Source organism: Tamandua tetradactyla, chromosome 16 (genome assembly GCF_023851605.1).
Source record: "Tamandua tetradactyla isolate mTamTet1 chromosome 16, mTamTet1.pri, whole genome shotgun sequence".
Classification (NCBI taxonomy): domain Eukaryota; kingdom Metazoa; phylum Chordata; class Mammalia; order Pilosa; family Myrmecophagidae; genus Tamandua; species Tamandua tetradactyla.
The window spans coordinates 11,909,608-11,926,369 of record NC_135342.1 but is presented as its reverse complement, the minus strand read 5'-3'; the positions used below and the strand labels follow the sequence as shown (position 1 = coordinate 11,926,369).

General features: G+C 47.0%; 1 protein-coding gene across 6 annotated transcripts; it reads right to left on the bottom strand.

Annotated features, from left to right (window-relative positions):
• On the bottom strand, positions 1 to 14,568 carry LOC143658840 (orphan sodium- and chloride-dependent neurotransmitter transporter NTT5-like). Of its 6 annotated transcripts, none has more exons than XM_077131192.1 (13): positions 14,498 to 14,568; positions 13,964 to 14,193; positions 10,067 to 10,401; positions 9,641 to 9,798; positions 9,412 to 9,538; positions 9,089 to 9,267; positions 7,899 to 8,009; positions 7,453 to 7,691; positions 2,708 to 2,894; positions 2,146 to 2,347; positions 1,858 to 2,017; positions 1,244 to 1,409; positions 2 to 1,071 (listed from the first exon to the last, which is right to left on the bottom strand). In XM_077131192.1, the coding sequence occupies exons 3-13, from the start codon at positions 10,299 to 10,301 to the stop codon at positions 553 to 555; spliced, it is 2,283 nt and encodes a 760-aa protein (XP_076987307.1). In that variant the 5' UTR covers positions 10,302 to 10,401; positions 13,964 to 14,193; positions 14,498 to 14,568; the 3' UTR covers positions 2 to 552. The 6 variants fall into 6 exon arrangements, with proteins under 6 accessions (XP_076987308.1, XP_076987307.1, XP_076987306.1 ...); XM_077131191.1 differs by having other exon boundaries at positions 14,305 to 14,515; XM_077131189.1 differs by having other exon boundaries at positions 13,964 to 14,232; positions 14,356 to 14,515.
• Between the last annotated feature and the right edge of the window lie 2,194 nt (positions 14,569 to 16,762).

Genomic DNA, 16,762 nt, shown 5'->3' with positions numbered 1-16,762 from the left:
AGAAACACACTCTGCCCACAGCCTGTGCTTGGGGTCCCAGGGGACCAGTTTATTGACCCATTGCATTACTGTCCCATTCTGAGAGGGCAGCCGGGGAGAAGTCAGCTACACCAGTCACCCAGTTTTGAGCTGGGGGTGGAGGGTTTGGGGAGACCACTGTTGATCTCCATGATACCTGGGAGGCTGGGTCCTGGAAAGAGCTGCAATGCCCATCTCCATCAGGGCAAAATGGGGACCCCACTACATGAGGGGTGAAGGGGGGTGGGGCATGGAGCCTTGGGTCCAGCACTTGGGCAGTTAAGTTTCTTTCTTTTCCTGAGTGTTCCAATCTTAGAGCAGCGTTCCTCTTAACAGAATCAGTGCTATTCCAGGAGAGGAAAGAGCTCCCCATTTGAACATTTCCTTCCAAGGCCAAATAAGTGATGTCACTTGCTGTGCGTCTCTCCCCCTCCTCCTTGGCAGAACCAATTATTCCTATATCAAAATGGGCACTGTCGGCCACCAGTTATTGGGCAGACTTGCTGCCTTGGAAAAAACAGGTGATGCGATCTGCTACTGAACAGATTTACTGTGTGGGTTTCCTTGCCTGGAGTCCCCACTGAAGTTGCTGCTGTCCGCACCCGTTGAGGCTGGGCTGACTTGCCTCGAGGGGGGTAGATTGACACTCCTGATGGAGAGCTCAGAAGTCAGAGAGCTCACGTAAGGCAGGCTGAACCAGGAAGAGGCCTGACTGCCCTGCCTCGACGTGGCTGAGCCCAGCTGCCAGGACTCCGGGTTCGGTCCCCTGCTCAAGGGTTTGCTGAACCCCCTGGACGAGACAGTGCTGATTTTCTCCTGGGCCACGAAGCTGGCGTTCTTCAGGGGGTGCTTAGGCCACTGCAAGGACTTAGGGGAATCCGGAGGCAACTTTTTGAAGGGCAGTTGCTTTTCAAGGGGTTCAGGGTTAATGGGGTCCTCATAGTACCACCATTGTTGGACGGGGTGGGCTGGGATTGGCAGGAGGGAGAGGACGGTGAGGAAGGACAGCCAGGCCAGGGTGTTCTCCAGGTAGGGCTGTTTGACTTCCTGGCTCTGAGGGCAGAGAGAGAGGGGGCAGGGTGGGAGGAAGAGATAGGTGGATGGGGTTTCAGTCCGTGGGACGCTGGGAAGCTGGTTAAAGGGTGTCCGGGGGTGGTGGGGGCCCAGACCCTCGATTATATGGCAAGGGGTCCCCAGCATGGGAGTCGGGGGAGGGGTGCCTCACCGCACTGGTGTTCCAGGCGATGTAGTAGGAGGGCACCCTCTGGTGGAGCTGCGTGAGGCCGAGGATGAGGACGGCCAGTAGCCCAGGCAGGGTCACGTAACACCACAGGAAAGGGAAGATGGGACACAGCAGGTGGGCCAGTTCATTGAACATTTCTTCTTTGAACCTGGGGTGGGGTGAGAGGCAGGGGTCTCCAGGGGGGAGCCTTTCTCTAGCCGCTGGAGCCTGGAGCCCTCGGGAGGCTGGACCTGCTGGCCTTGCCCTCGTCTTCGGTGCGCTCATAAGCTCCCAACTCTTAGGGGTTGTCAGGTCTGACCAAGGCTCCCCCGGCGGGAATGCGCCACCACGTGCCACCACGTGCCGCCGCGCGGCTGTAGCCCTCCGCCTGCAGACTCGCCCCGTGTACCCAATCGCAGGGGATCCGCGGTTCCCAGGTCCTGACTGCTGCTCCCTCCAGCCCGCCCAGCTGCCCTCAGACGCTTCCTGCTGCGCTCAGGACTCAGGACGTTCGCAGCTGTGCCTCTCTGCTGTGGAGCAGATCGAGGTCCAACCCCCCTCCCAGGCCCGGGAACGGGCCCTCCTCAGCCGCGCAGACCCTGGCACGTGGAAATAACCTCTTTGCTCCGTAGATCCAGGCGAGGGCCACATTCTGGAAGATCACAATGATGACGAGGGTCAGCGGGACCAGGTGGTCATCAAACAAGCACAGGACGTAGTTGCCGGAGTGACTGGTGAAGATGAGGCTGCCCAGAAAACCTCCCAAGCAGGTGACCACTAGGGCACAGGCAGGTTTGAGTACACTGAGGTCCATGTGTAGGGTGGGGTCAGGGATCACAATGAGCCCTGGAGACCAGGGGAAGGGGGGCAGGGCAGGGCACGGGAGGACAGGCTTCCTGCGGTACCTGAGAGCAGCCAGGGATGATTCTGGAAGGCGGGCATGGCGATCCGAAGGGGATGAACAATGCCTTCCGAGATTTTCAACAAGGTGTCCATTCCCATGACGACCAGGGCCAGGAAGAAGATGATGGTCCAGAAAGGGGCACCAGGGACTAGCAAGACAGCTTGGGAGAAGGCAACGAATGCCAGGCCAGGGCCGTCCATGAACTAGGGGAGAGAAGGGCTCTGAGGCAGAGTCAGGTCTGGATGGTGTGGAATGGTGCTGTAATCAATTAGCAATGTCTGTCTTGGGCGCAGGAAGGAGCCAGAGTGGTAGGTGGCAAAAGTGCTGAGTGTCTGCCCTCCTAGGATTTGCTAGTTGCCTAAGTTTCTCCTTTTGGGGGCTTGGTTTCCTACTCTAACAACATAGGGGTCACAGGGCTGATGAAAGGCCCTGGCACGTATGAAATTGTGGCAGAAACATGAAGAGTACTGTTGCAGGTCTCAGAAGATGCTTAGGTCTTCCCCTACCATATTGCCCAGTGCCCTCTGGGGCCTCGGGGAAACACCCTCCTGCCATAAACCCACCGTTTCCTTCTGGGCCTTGATGCTGCAGGGTGGGGAGAAGTGTACGATCTGGTGCTGGAGGTGCTGGGGCAGTTGGTCAATCCAGGCCAGGTACTCCAGGTTCGGCCTGAGCAGGATGTCCTCTGGGGGTGTGGCCCCCTGAGGCAGGACCCCTTTGGCTATCAGAGTCATCAGCTTTGAGACGCTCCTGAGGGGAGGGAGAGGGAAGGAAGGGTGGTGACCAAGCTGGTGCTTCTGCTGCCGGGAAATCAAGGACTGGGGAGGGGGTGATTCGCCTGCAGCTGAGAAACAGGGATGCCTACACAGTGAGAGGAGGAAAACCAAAGGAGCTTGGGGGAGTCACACTGGGGACTCCGCCTAAGGGGTAGAAGGTTTTCTGTTGTTTGTAGCTGACATTCGTTCACGTTTTCCTTCTTTTTAGAACTTAACCCTGGAATGTTGGCTTAACCAAGCCCATTCATAATATATTTTCCTCAATAGGCAGGACAAAGTCTGTATACTTCAATGTAAGCCATGCCTCCTTCGTCTCTGAATTTCACTCTTTCCCCTACTTCTGTAGTTACCCGCTCTCATGTGTTTGATTAATGGCCTTAAATATGGATGTTTCTTTGTGGGGAAAAAAAAAAAGTAGTATGGTGTTTTATGTATGCTGTTAATTCACTTGAGTGGTATGGTGCTTTAAATTGCTTTCTTTTTTTTTTCCGCACAATTTTCTGGGTGTATTTCCATGTTGCTGAATTTACATATATTTTGTTGCTCCAAACTGCTGCCCCGTATCCCATAGCGCACAAATACTTCATTTTGTGTTTGATTTCCCACATGACTCCGCCCCCTGTGGTCACAAATATTGCCTTGATGACCATCTGATCACCGGATTGGTGTGGGAATTTCTCTAGGATCCACACTTGGGAATGCACACAGATGTAAGATATTCCCATCTGTACAGAGAGCTCTGACAGACAAGTACTTTCAAACTAGGCTGCTCGTTGGAGTCATTTGGTAGTTAAAAAAACACCTAGTTTTTATTGAGCTATAATAAAGAGCACAGATATTAAATGTAAAATGAGTTTTGACAAATGACCTGTGTAACCAACACCCTAATAAAAATATGGAACATTTCTATACTCCAGAGAGTTCTGTCTACCTTAGAGGCAACTGTTGACTTCCATTACTAATGATTCATTTGGCACGTTCTTGGCTAAGATGACTGAGGAAATCATTTTAAAATTTTGTTTAATTTTAATTAATTTAAATTTTAGAAAAGAATAAATTACTCTGTTGTAAAACTCCTGGTTTGGAACGACTCGTGGATTTAAACTACCTTTTCAATTGTATGTTTTTATGATATCTAAATACAAACCAAATATTTCTCTTTTGCCTCAAGGGTTTTCTTTAGTATTTCTTTTGTACAGATTTGGTGGTGATAAATCAATTCTCTCATATTTATTTGATCTGAAAATGTCTTTATTTAAGGATTTTTTGTGGAATATGGAATGCTGGGGTGACAGAGGTTCTCTTTCAGAGTTCTTATAGCATTCTTAAATTCCATTGTCATCTTTCTGACTTCCATTGTTCCACTGTATGCAATGTACCCTATTTTTCACCTGATTAATTTATATATTTTCTATTTATCTTTGACTTTTAGAAATTTGAGTGTCATCTTCTTTATACTTATCCTGCTTAGAATTTTCTGAGTTTCTAGGATCTGTGGGTGTGCTGGTTTGAAAGGATGTATGCTCCCAAGAAAAGCCATGTTTTAATCTAAATCCCATTTCATAAAGGCAGAATAATCTCTATTCAATACCGTATGTTTGAAACTGTAATCAGATCATCTCCCTGGAGATGTGATTTAATCAAGAGTGGTTGTTAAGCTGGATTAGGTGGCGACATGTCTCCACCCATTTGGGTGGTCTTGAGAAGTCTGGAGTCCTATAAAAGAGGAAACATTTTGGAGAATGAACGTTCAGAGAGAGCAGAGCAGAATGACACAGCCACAAGAAGCAGAGTCCACGAGCCAGCAACCTTTGGAGATGAAGAAGGAAAATGCCTCCCAGAGAGCTTCATGAAACAGGAAGCCAGGAGAGAAGCTAGCAGATGACACTGTGTTCGCCATGTGCCCTTCCAGCCGAGAGAGAAGCCCTGACTGTGTTCACCATGTGCCTTCTCACTTGAGAGAGAAACCCTGAACTTCATCGGCCTTCTTGAACCAAGGGATCTTTCCCTGGATGCCTTTGATCGGACATTTCTATAGACTTGCTTTAATTGGGACATTTTCTCGGCCTTAGAACTGTAAACTAGCAACTTAGTAAATTCTCCTTGTTAAAAGTCATTCTGCTTTTGGTATATTGCATTCTGGCAGCTAGCAAACTAGAACAGTGGGTTTATTTTTCATCAAATTTGTAAAAAAAATTCGCCCATTATCTATTAAAAAAATTTCTGCCCCAATCCTTTCTTTCTTCTCTTTGTATAGCTTCAGTTATGCACGTATGAGTCATACGGGTCATTAACGCTCTGCTCGGTGCTTCTCTCTGTGCTTCACTTTGTGGAACTTCCATTAACTGTCTTCAATTAGCAGATCCTTTCTTCTACTGTTTCCAGCCTGTATCAAACCCATCCAATGAAACTTTCATTTCATCACCTTTCTTAGTTCTAAAATGTCCACTGGGTTCTTTTTATAGCATTTCCATATGTTCTAGTTTGCTAGCTGCCGGAATGCAAGTCTATAGAAATGTCCAATCAAAGGCATCCAGGGAAAGATCCCTTGGTTCAAGAAGGCCGATAGAGTTCAGGGTTTCTCTCTCAAGTGAGAAGGCACATGGCGAACACAGTCAGGGTTTCTCTCTCGGCTGGAAGGGCACATGGTGAACACAGTGTCATCTGCTAGCTTCTCTCCTGGCTTCCTGTTTCATGAAGCTCTCTGGGAGGCATTTTCCTTTTTCATCTCCAAAGGTCGCTGGCTGGTGGACTCTGCTTCTCATGGCTGTGTCGTTCTGCTCTGCTCTCTCTGAATCCCCCATTCTCCAAAATGTTTCCTCTTTTATAGGACTCCAGACTTCTCAAGACCACCCAAATGGGTGGAGACATGTCGTCACCTAATCCAGTTTAACAACCCCTCTTGATTAAATCACATCTCCAGGGAGATGATCTGATTACAGCTTCAAACATACAGTACTGAATAGAGATTATTCTGCCTTTGTGATATGGGATATAGATTAAAACATGGCTTTTCTAGGGGATATACATCCTTTCAAACCAGCATACCATATTTTCCCTAAAATGCATCATATCTTCACACATTTCCATCATCTTTTCTATTAAATTCTTTAACATGTTTATAATAGTTATTTTAAAGGTCTTATCTGCTAATTCTAATATCTGGATGATATGTGGGACTTTTCTCCTGAGTGTGGGTCACATTTTCCTGGTTTTTGGAATGTCTTGTGATTTTTTTTAAAAGTTGGGCATTATATATAGGAGAACAAAAGAGAATGAAGTATTTTTATCTTATTTAGTTCCAATAAATTCAAGTCTTTTATTTCCAACAGGCAGCTAGGATAAGGGACTAATTATTTATATTGTACTGAGTCGAACTGAGCTGGGGTTGGGGGGGCAATTTAATTAGTTGAGTTTTTCTCTGCCATCAAATGGGATTAAAGAGCACTCGCTTTGCCCTGAAGCCAAACCTCAGACTTTCTACATGTCCCAGGAGGGGTTAATTCCTTTGATATTGTCATTATATCTTTATATAATATTGATATATGATATTGTCATTATCTCATTATATAGTTGGAGGGGGTTGGATGGTAGCTTTAGATGTTTTCCTTTCATTTTTGGATTAGTCTCTAGTTGGGCTCACAAATCTGAGCATCGAAAGACTAATGCTCTCTGCTGGTGGTCCTGTTTCCACCGCTCGTCCCGCCACCCCCTCAGCACAGTTCTGGGGGATGGGGTAAAGAGAACTGTCTGGTGAAGCACTTTTTGTGTTCGGAGCCCTTCAGGATTCCAGGAGCTGTTGCCAGGCATTGCTGTGGTTAAATGTCTGGGGGTTTCTTCTCATCTGTGATAGGCCTGCTCCCCCACCCACAGGCCCCCAGGCTGGTTCTCACTACGGGGAACAAAACCATTTTGGCTCTTTGCTCACCCAGGATGGGTTCATTCCTCTCTTGAATTTAGTTCTTTGTGACCACTGCTCTTCAGTAACTTTAAGGAAAATATGGTTTTTATTTTGTCCATTGAAAAAATCGCTGTTAGCCCGAATAATGGATTTTAGTATCCTTCCACACCTTAATTGAAAAAAAATCTCCACTTAGGAGCTTTTAAAAAATCCCGATGCCTGGATGCACCCCAGACCAAGTAAATCATAACCTCTGGGTGTGGGATCCAGACGTAAATGTTTCCTAAGTCTCCCCAAATGATTACAATAGGCAGTCTAGGCTGACAACCACTGTTAGTGCCTCAGAATACTGCTAATGTCCTCCTTAGTCTGTTCAATAATTGATAATCAAATCTCCCTTAGTCCTCATCTTTAACCTTTGGAAACTTCAGGACTTATCTGAGACTATTTTCTTATCTGTAAAGTAGTGGATATTAGAGTATCCCTCTTTTTGGTTGTTTTCTCTGCAAATCAATGTGATATTATTATTCTTGTTAATGGCAAGGTTTTGAGTTTGAAGGTCGGTGAGGCTGGAGGTTTGCTAATGTAGGGGCAGGGGCCCTCCTGGGATCTGCAAGGTTGTGTTACTCACCTCTCAACACAGGTGTGGCCACTGGTGGAGGCCCAGAACCCCAGCACTAGAAAGATGACGGTTGTGGCCAGCAGGGAGATTACCAGGTCGACCAGGGCCACCCACAAAGTCATCTGGATAGAGCTGTTGCCTCGAACCTTGGAGGCGAAGGTGATGACAGTCCCCATGCCCAGACTCAGGGAATAGAGCACATGGCCTCCTGCCTGACGCCACAGGTCCAGCGAGGCCAAGGCAGAGAACTGCGGAGGGGGGCGGGAGAGAGGTTTTGGGGAGGGGGCTCAGAGGGTGGAACAACCAGCGAGCTGGCAGAGGGGCAGGCTGGGGTGGAGAGCAGAGGGACGAGGGATAGGCTGGGGCAGGAAAACAAAAGAAAATGTGGGTGAAGGAGACTCAGGAAAGGTCTTGGGGAGTTGAGAGGGAGAAAAGTTTGAAGTCCCCCACCTCACCTCTGTGGTCACCACACGTTTGAGGCTGGCGCCTGCGCCCTCCAGGAAAAGGCATCGGGTGAGGAGACAGAAAATGACAATGGAGGGGAAGAACACTGAGGAAATCAGCATCTGGCCAGGCAGGGCACGACAGAAACCAAAAGTCAGGAGAAGTGGGGAGGAGGAGAGGACAGGGCAGGCGTCAGCAGGGGACGGAAGGTGGAGGTAAGCAGCATTGGGGTGGCCCAGCGGTAACAAGAGGGAACTATGGGTGGGTGATTTCAGGGAGAGAAAACAGTTGTTTGGGAAAAAAAAATCCATCAATGAGTTGCCCAGGGATATGGAGTAAGACTCCGAGTAAAGATGGTTTTTGAAACGGTAGGGCAGTTGGACATCGCTAATTGGTAGACCTCGATTCTATGGTAAATGTGAGAGGAGACGGTGTGGCCAAAGGCTGCATGGAACAAGTTCAAAGATCAAAGGAAGGAGAAGAAACTGAGAAGAGATAGTAGGAGAGATGAGTTTTAGGAATTGTTGAGTTTTTGGCTCTGGGATAAGTGAGGCAAGCCCTCTCTCTCAGTGCACCCCTAGTAAATCCTTAGCATGGTCTACTTTTGTGTAAAAGGGTAACTTTGGAGACTGTGAAGTGATGGTGAGTAGAGCCCTGGGAATGCATGGGGGGTGGGACTGACTGTCCCTGTGGATACAGGAGCCAGAAGATGGAGGGGTCTGTCCTCCATCTGATAAACACACTGAAATAATTTTTCCATGTCAAGGGAATATGGTCCAAGTACCAGGAGAACGTTGGAAGTATGGATGGGAATAAAATGCTCTAAAGGGGATACTCTGGAAAAGGACTGGTGCCAGTCGACCCTGTGAGGGGTTACAGCGCACTGTCAAAGTGCAGGATGGTGGAGGATGCAGGGTTCTGGGCATGAGGCCATGGTCTGAGCCAAAAGGCTGCCCACAGGTCTCTGCATGCAGCAACTGGGGATTGAGGGATGGTGAAAGAGAGCGTTGGATCAATAAGGGGCACGCCTTCATATCAAGGACAGGAGAAAAGCCACATCTGAGCTCGCCCTGCAGGGGGGTGAGAGGGTGTGGGCAGAGTTATGGGGGTTGGGGAAGATCAGCCAGTTGGGCGGGAGTTGATGGCGTGGGGTGTGTGGATTTGCAAAGGGGGAGTGGAGAGGGGTTGGCAGACGGCTTACCAGCATTGAAACCTTTAGCCCTGTCGCCATGATTATGCAGAGGAAGAACCAGGCAGCAAACATGCCCAGGCTGAGGTTCACGACGAGGGCCTCCACCCCTTCCTCAATGCTGCCCGAGGCATGCAGGGTGGTGTGGTACCAGAAGTACTGGTGGGGCACGGTCAGAAGGCAGGACAGGTCTGGGGGCATCCAGGTACTTAGGCACCACCTCACCTGGCTCCAGCCCTGATCTACGCTCCCTCCTCTGCCTTCTCTTCTTCATCCCTGGCCTCTGGGTGCCCTGCCTCCCTTGGCCCGTTGGCCCTCTCTCTCCCCCTCCTCACCGGTGTCATTGGAGTTCTGCACCAGGGGACAGTGGCTCCAGGAAAGGTGGTGGCTGAAGGAGTGGCCCAGGTAGGAGAGGCTCCAGGAGACGATGGCGCTGTTGTACAGGCTCGTCCAGATGCACACCTGTGGGCGACACGGCGGACCTGAGGAGTTGAGGGGGGGGGTGGAGGGCCTGGAGGCCCCGGACCTGAGCTGAGACGGCTCTGGGCGAGGCCCCTCACTTACCAGCATGCTTGCGTAGCCCACGCCACCGAGGTAGGGGACGAGGCTCTTCCAGATCTGGATGCTGTCCAGACGCAGCCACTGCCCCAGGACCATCTCCATGTGCAGGAGGGGAATCCCGACAAAGACGAGCATGAGGAGGTATATCAGGATAAAGCTGCCTGGGGACGGGAGGTAGAGGCTGTGCTCAGGCCACCAGGAGCCCTGGCCCCTCTCTTCCTCACCTCCCCCCAGGAGTAGGGAGGCCCATGCCCCTCTGCCTTCAGAAGCAGCCCAGTTTCTCTCACCCCTCCTCTGCGGACCAAGAAAATCCAGGCCCCGAGACCAACGAGTCCAGACCCCAAGCTCCCTTTACCTGCAGACACAGGAATCCCAGGCTCCCAGCCTTAAAAATCGTTAAAAACTCGGGATCTAAGCCCATGGCCTTACCTCCTCCATTCCGGTGGCACAGGTAGGGGAAACGCCAGACGCTGCCTACCCCGACAGAAAAGGCAATCTGCATCAAGATACTCTCATTTTTTTTAGTTTTAGAGAAGAAGGTTTGGGTCTTTGTGGCCTGCTTCTCCTTGGCCACCGGCCTTGACAACGGGGTGTCTTTGGGAGGCAGGAGATGTTCTGGGAGCTCTTCCTCTGACATGTTAGTTCTTTCCTCAAGGAAGTCCATGGCTTTCTTCTCACAGTCCCCCTAACTCCTCAGGGAATTCCGGGATCACCAAGAACAGCAGACTTTAGGGAACGTATCTTGGAGACTGGATGGTAGAGCTCTACGAAAACGAGGGGTTTGGAGCAATGAGGGCAAGATTTTAAATCTTGGCCCTTATCCTCAATAGTTATTGACCTTAGGAAAATAATTGCATATCTTTGAGACTCAGTTTTTCTCCTCTGCAAGCAGGTGTGCATTTCAAAATATTTAATAACTGGTATATCATGGGCCCCAATGACCAGTAAGCTATAAATACTAGAGTATCAGCTTAACATCAGCACTGCCCAAAAGGATTAAAAATGACAGTGGATATTGGGTGCCAAGGACATGGTAAACACTGAAAACCTGCTTCCTTCCCTTCTCCTTCCAAGGTTTACTTGGAAGCCTTTACACCCAAATGATGTACATGGACTTCTGGGCCAGTGGTTTCCAAACTTGGCGACCTATCACAATCTCTTGAGGAGCTCTAAAAAACATTCAGATCCCTGTCTTTCAGTGTTCCATCCTCATTCTTTCAGATTCTGATTTGGTAGATCTAAGCTATAGCATTTCTTTCTTTTTTTAAAAAAAATTAATTAATTAAAAAAATTAACAACAAACGAACAAAAACATTCTTAACAGATGATCATTCTGTCCTACATATATAATCAGTAATTCACAATATCATATAGTTATAGTTGCATATTCATCATCATGATCATTTCTTAGAACATTTTCATCAATTCAGAAAAAGAAATAAAAAGACAACAGAAAAAGAAATAAAACACAAACAGAAAAAAAATTTTACATACCATACCCCTTACCCCTCTCTTTCATTGATCACTAGAATTTCAAACTAAATTTATTTTAACATTTGTTCCCCCTATTATTTATTTTTATTCCATATGTTCTACTCATCTGTTGACAAGGTAGATAAAAGAAGCATCAGACACAAGGTTTTCACAATCACACAGTCACATTGTGAAAGCTATACCATTATACAATCATCCTCAAGAAACATGGCTACTGGAACACAGCTCCACATTTTCAGGCAGTTCCCTCCAGCCTCTCCATTACATCTTGGATAACAAGGTGATACCTACTTAATGCGTAAGAATAACCTCCAGGATAACCTCTCGATTCTGTTTGGAATCTCTCAGTCATTGACACTTGGTCTCATTTTATAGCATTCTTTTCTTTCTTTTTTTAAATTTTTTTTTAAATTTAAGAAAACGATACACTTAGAACCACTAAAAACCGATATCTTAGTTAGCTTAACCATACGCATATTTAAATAAAGTATCCATACAATCATTGTAAAGCCTGTGTTTGTGCAGTAAGTTTCATAAACCAATTTAAAATTAAGGCAACAAGGAAAAAATCTACATATTCAGATAGCAAAGTTCTTAACTTCTAAGTATTAAAAACTAACTTAGATACCATTTGATCAGTCAAAACTGAGTGTTCTCAAAATATCAAGTAGAAAGTTCTTACAAATATACGCATTGCTATAGTAATGACCTGTATCACTAAATATTTTCCTTATTTCAGGAAAATATGGAGATACAAATATTTTACAATTAACATATGGAACTCTTAACCACCTAAAATGGATATCTTAATTAGCTCATCCACAGACATATTAAAAAAAAATTAAGTAATCATTGTAAAGCCTGTTAGTATACATTTCATAAACCAATTTAAAATTAAAGCAAGGAAGGAAAAAATTTATAATTACAGATATCAAAGTTACTTGAATTCTAAGTATTAAACAGTATCTTAAATACCATTTGATTAACTCTCAAAACTGTATGTTCTCGAAATATCAAGTAAAAAGTTATTACAAATATCAACCTTGCTATAGTAGTGAGCTATGCTACTAAATATTTTCAAATTTTTGATTTCAGGAATTTATTTTATCTAATATTACTTTAACTGCCTATAGTTTTTTTAAAAAACCATTTATAGTTGCAAAATACAACATACATATACAAAGAAAATAAAGAATAAGCTATAGCATTTCAATTGGTAGGATTTAAAAGCTCCCTTGGGGGTCCATGTCTGGGACATCAGCATGAGGCATTCTGTGGACCCACTTCCTAGCGAAATAAGGGTAACTGCTCAAGGTTGTATTTAAAGAAACCCAAACATTTAATGTCTCTGAAAATTGTCCTAAGAGCATACTGTACAGGAAAGGAAGAAAGATTTATTCAAGGAAATCCAAACATGGTAAGAACACTGACAGTTGACCTATTCCCTCCCTCCCCACTCCTAACCTTGTATGATGAAAACTCCACTCTGGATGGGTTCAGCCAAGAACACAGAGTTCCCTCTTTCCCCTGCTCCCAGTCAGGGGCTAGGGTATCATCCCAGGAGAGACAGGCTACCAGCACTTCTCATCCCCCTCCCCCAGTCACGTGTTGCAAAGGCTAAATTCCAGGCAAGGACAATGGAAAGGTCAGGAGCTGCCCTCTCTCACCCAGCATGGGTAGAGGCTGTATCTCAGGTGCAGCATGCTGAGGACAGGCTGCCCCTCTTATCTGTAGGATGGAGGTTCATGCTGGGAGACCCGAAGCTAATGCCCCACCCAGCACCCTGCCCATAAAGCAGGTCTGTCACTCAGAGAAAGCAGGCTAATGTCCTGTTCTAGAGCCATAGTTCAGAGATGTGGCACAGCCAGAAAAGCAGATCTTGAGAACAAAGCTCTCTAAAGCTGTGTCTGAAGCAACTGACTTTATTTGAAATGGTGTGGGGAAGTTAAAGACTACAGGTGCTCTTAAAAAAAATGGAGGTTTTAGTGGTAAGCAATTTAAGTATACAAATTAAACAATAGACCAGCTAGTCTACCAGAGAAAACCAGGCAAAGAGCTGGCTAAGAAGAGCCCTTCTAGGATCTGAAAAACCCTCAATCACTGATATGAAAAACTGCTCCTAGTAATTAGAATATGCAGATTCATAGAGTCAGAAACTAGAACACAGAATGCCAGGGGCCAGGTCAGGGTAGGGGATGGGGGGTGAGTGCTTAATTGGTACAAAGCTTCTTCTGTGTTGGGGGACAGAAAAGTTTTGGTAATGGATGGTGGCGATAGCACAACAGGGTGACTGCAATTAAAAGAATTACATACTTGAAATATTGTATATTTCATATAATGTGTAAAATACATGTGTATTTTTAAACAAATTGGATATTATATAATATGTGCCTCAGATATTGTTAAATAGTACATGTAGGATATAGACACATATAGTACATAGTCTTGAACATGTGTGTGGATATTATTATATATTGGATAATACTGTTAAATATGCCATATAGGATATAAGTATAACATATATACCTATCTATAAATATATGTACTCTATAAACATATGTGTCTTACAAATTGGAGATAAACCATGAGCATTTTCCTATGCCATAAAGAATAAATACATGGCTGTTTAGTACCCCGGAGTCATTATAAAAATGACCAAATAACATTTGCCTAAATCCTCTGGAGGACCCTCACAGCCCAGAGGACACAGTCTGAGCTCCTGGCTGAGCCCCGAGGGGCCTCCCACGGCAACCGCTGCCCCCCCCCCCCCCCCCCCCCGTGCCCGGCGTGGGGCCTGCAGTGCCCTCCGGGCGGGTCAGCCCAGGTGCTGACCTGCAGGGCTGAAGGTCACGAGTCCGGCTCTGATGGGATCTGGGCATCAGGCCTTTCTCGGCCTCCGTGTCTGCCCCCTATCAACGTCCCGCCAGGCTCGGGAAAATCAAAGGAGCGACAACTGGTTTGAAGGCCGCGAAGAGACTGATGCAGATGGGAGCGGCCCGGGAGCTGGTCAATGCAAGCAGCGCCTACAGCATCCCAACACCCCTGGACTCAGCCTCGGTCACCTGGGGGGGAAGTCGGTGTCTCCAGGGACCGCCCGCGTCCTGAGAGGGAGGGGGGCTGTGGGCGAGGGGTGGGAGGGGGACCACGCCGGTTTCTGCTCTCCTGATACTCACCACCCCGCTCCTCCCCCCGGGACCTGCCCCTCCCCTCCCAGGGCCGGCCACCTGGACCCCTAAATTCCGAGAAGGAGGCGCGCTGGGGAGGCTCAGACGTCTGGGTCCGCATGAGTGGGGGCGGGGAGGAACAAACTCGGGGCTTCCCGAGAGGACAAGGGCTGGGGTCCAGGAGACCTGGTCCCCACTTTACCCGCCACTGGCGCGAGAATCCGGAGAACAGCGGTCACCTCCGCGGGCGCCTGGGGTCGTGGGGAGGGGCGGTCTTGGGCGCGTGACGAAAGGTCAAGAGTCTGTCGGAGCCAGGGCCACTGGGGCCAGCGGCGCTTTAAATCTAAGCACCCGGAAGGCGATTTCGGCAGCTGTATTTAGGCAACTCTGAACCCCCATCCGCAGCCGCGGCCAGCCCCCGTGGCCATCTTGGCCCCTGCCCGCGAAGGGTGCCGCCTTCCCCACAGCTCCCCGAGACTGCCTTAGGAATGCAGTGCTAGCCAGGCTTTCCCCCTCCTTTCCACCCCATCATGCCGGACTCCTCAGAGCAGCTTCTTTTGAAGTTTACTCTTTGGGGAGGATGTTTAACATACCAGTTACCAAGAGGATCCAGCCCTGCAGGCGGGTTGAGTGAGGTCGCCAGCGAGTAGACCCAGCCATTATTATCACATGGATGGCTGTGAAGTTTCCCACAGTTTGGCCCACTCTCTCATCGTTTCAGCCCCATGACCCAAGTCTCTTCATCAGCAGGCTGGGCAGGAGGAGGGGTGGGGCTGGGACAACTGGGTTCACTGTGGTGGAAGCCTGGTGGGTGGTAAGTGGTGGTCACACTTGGGTTCCTGGTGGAAAGGACAATTTGCCCATAGTTTCTAAGTGAGGTGCCAGTGGATTCATTTTTTACCCAGCACAAGTGCTGCTCTAGCCCTAGGGCTCAGACTAAACTTAACCCCTCTACCTCCAACCCTACCCCCCTTCAACTCTCCACCCCGTGATAGACTAGGGTGCGAAGGAGAAGGGGTGGGGGGCTCCCAGGGGTATTCCTTCAAGTCAATGCCATCCTCCTCACCCAAGGAAACAGAAGAGGGACTGGGTCCAATGCTCCATCAACAGTTTCCAAACTGAAGGCCTTTTCTGACTTCACCCACTGCAGGGCAAAATGACTACCCAATTACCATTAGCTCTCTAGACAGAAACTAAGTGACATTAATAGGGTAAGCTCAACTTTCTAAAAGCAAATGTCAAAACAAAATAATGCATAATCCATTTTTGATTAAGAAAACAAACATGAAAGTTAAAATGGTCCCTTCTTAGGCCAGGGACCATTTTTTAATCATTGAGGTTATAATTTATGTATAATAAAAAGCACATCTTATGGGCAGGCCACGGTGGCTCAGTGGCAGAGCTCTTGCCTGCCATGCTGGAGACCCGGGTTCGATTCCTACTGCCTGCCCAAGCGAAAAAAAAAAAAAAGCACACTTTTATGTGTTCCATTCAGTGAGCTCTGACAATTGCATACACCTGTGTAATCACTACCCCAACCAAGATATGAACATTTCCATCCCTGAGAAAGTTCACTCATGTTCATTCCAGTCAATACTGCCCCTTTCCTCTCCCTACATCATTGATCATAATTTCTATCACCATAAATTCATTTTGCCTATACTATAGCATCACATAAATGGAATGACACAGTAGATATTCTTTAACGGCTATACAGTCTGTGGTTCAACAAAGTTCTTGAGAGTCACACTGGTTCCTGTTAGCATCAGTAATTCAAGGGAACTTGTTTTATGAATGGGAGACCTAGAACAAATCTCTTGGGCCTAGAGGTGTTTTCTCTATTCAGGCTTTATTGCTTCTCTTTGTCTATAAGAGTAGCAAAAGATACAAGATACAACAAATGAAGCTAAACAAAAAAAATCCTGCTAAATTGCTGGGTGGAGACTAACCATTAAACCTAAATTTCAGTGCTGCTATATCATAAATAATCTGTTTCCTAGGCTGTGCTTTCCTGCCATTTACTAAGACAAAACCTTTCTTTGCAGTTGTGTTTGCAATTATTATAAACTTTAGGATTGAAAAAAAATTACTTGGAATCATAAAACATGGCTTTGTAAAAAACAGTATTAGTACATAAAACATGTCTACTATTTGTCACTTAAGGTATAAATACTGCCGCCGATATATTTTATTTTCCTTTCCTTCTTCGCTCTCCAGGAACCTATAATTAAGTCAGGACAACTTGAGCTTTTGAGATGACCACCGTAAATTTTCATCTCCCTTTTACAAAAGAGTGAATAGGATAAGTTTAAGGAAATATGATAAACCATAAAAAAGATTAAATTGAGAGATGAAGATTTGTTTATTTTTGACACCTGTGATATAATTGATTGAGTGATAAATGGAATCACTCAATCCATTCTGGAAGACCAAAGTATGTCTCTGGTTCCTGGTGGCTTTTTCTTAA

Coding starts and splice junctions, on each gene's coding strand:
- LOC143658840 (XM_077131192.1), bottom strand. CDS start 10,301: ATGGACTTCCTTGAGGAAAGAACTAACATGTCAGAGGAAGAGCTCCCA. Junction 8,010..9,088: donor GGCTAAAGGTTTCAATGCTG/GTAAGCCGTCTG, acceptor CTGCCTGGCCAG/ATGCTGATTTCCTCAGTGTT. Junction 1,072..1,243: donor TCGCCTGGAACACCAGTGCG/GTGAGGCACCCC, acceptor CTCTGCCCTCAG/AGCCAGGAAGTCAAACAGCC.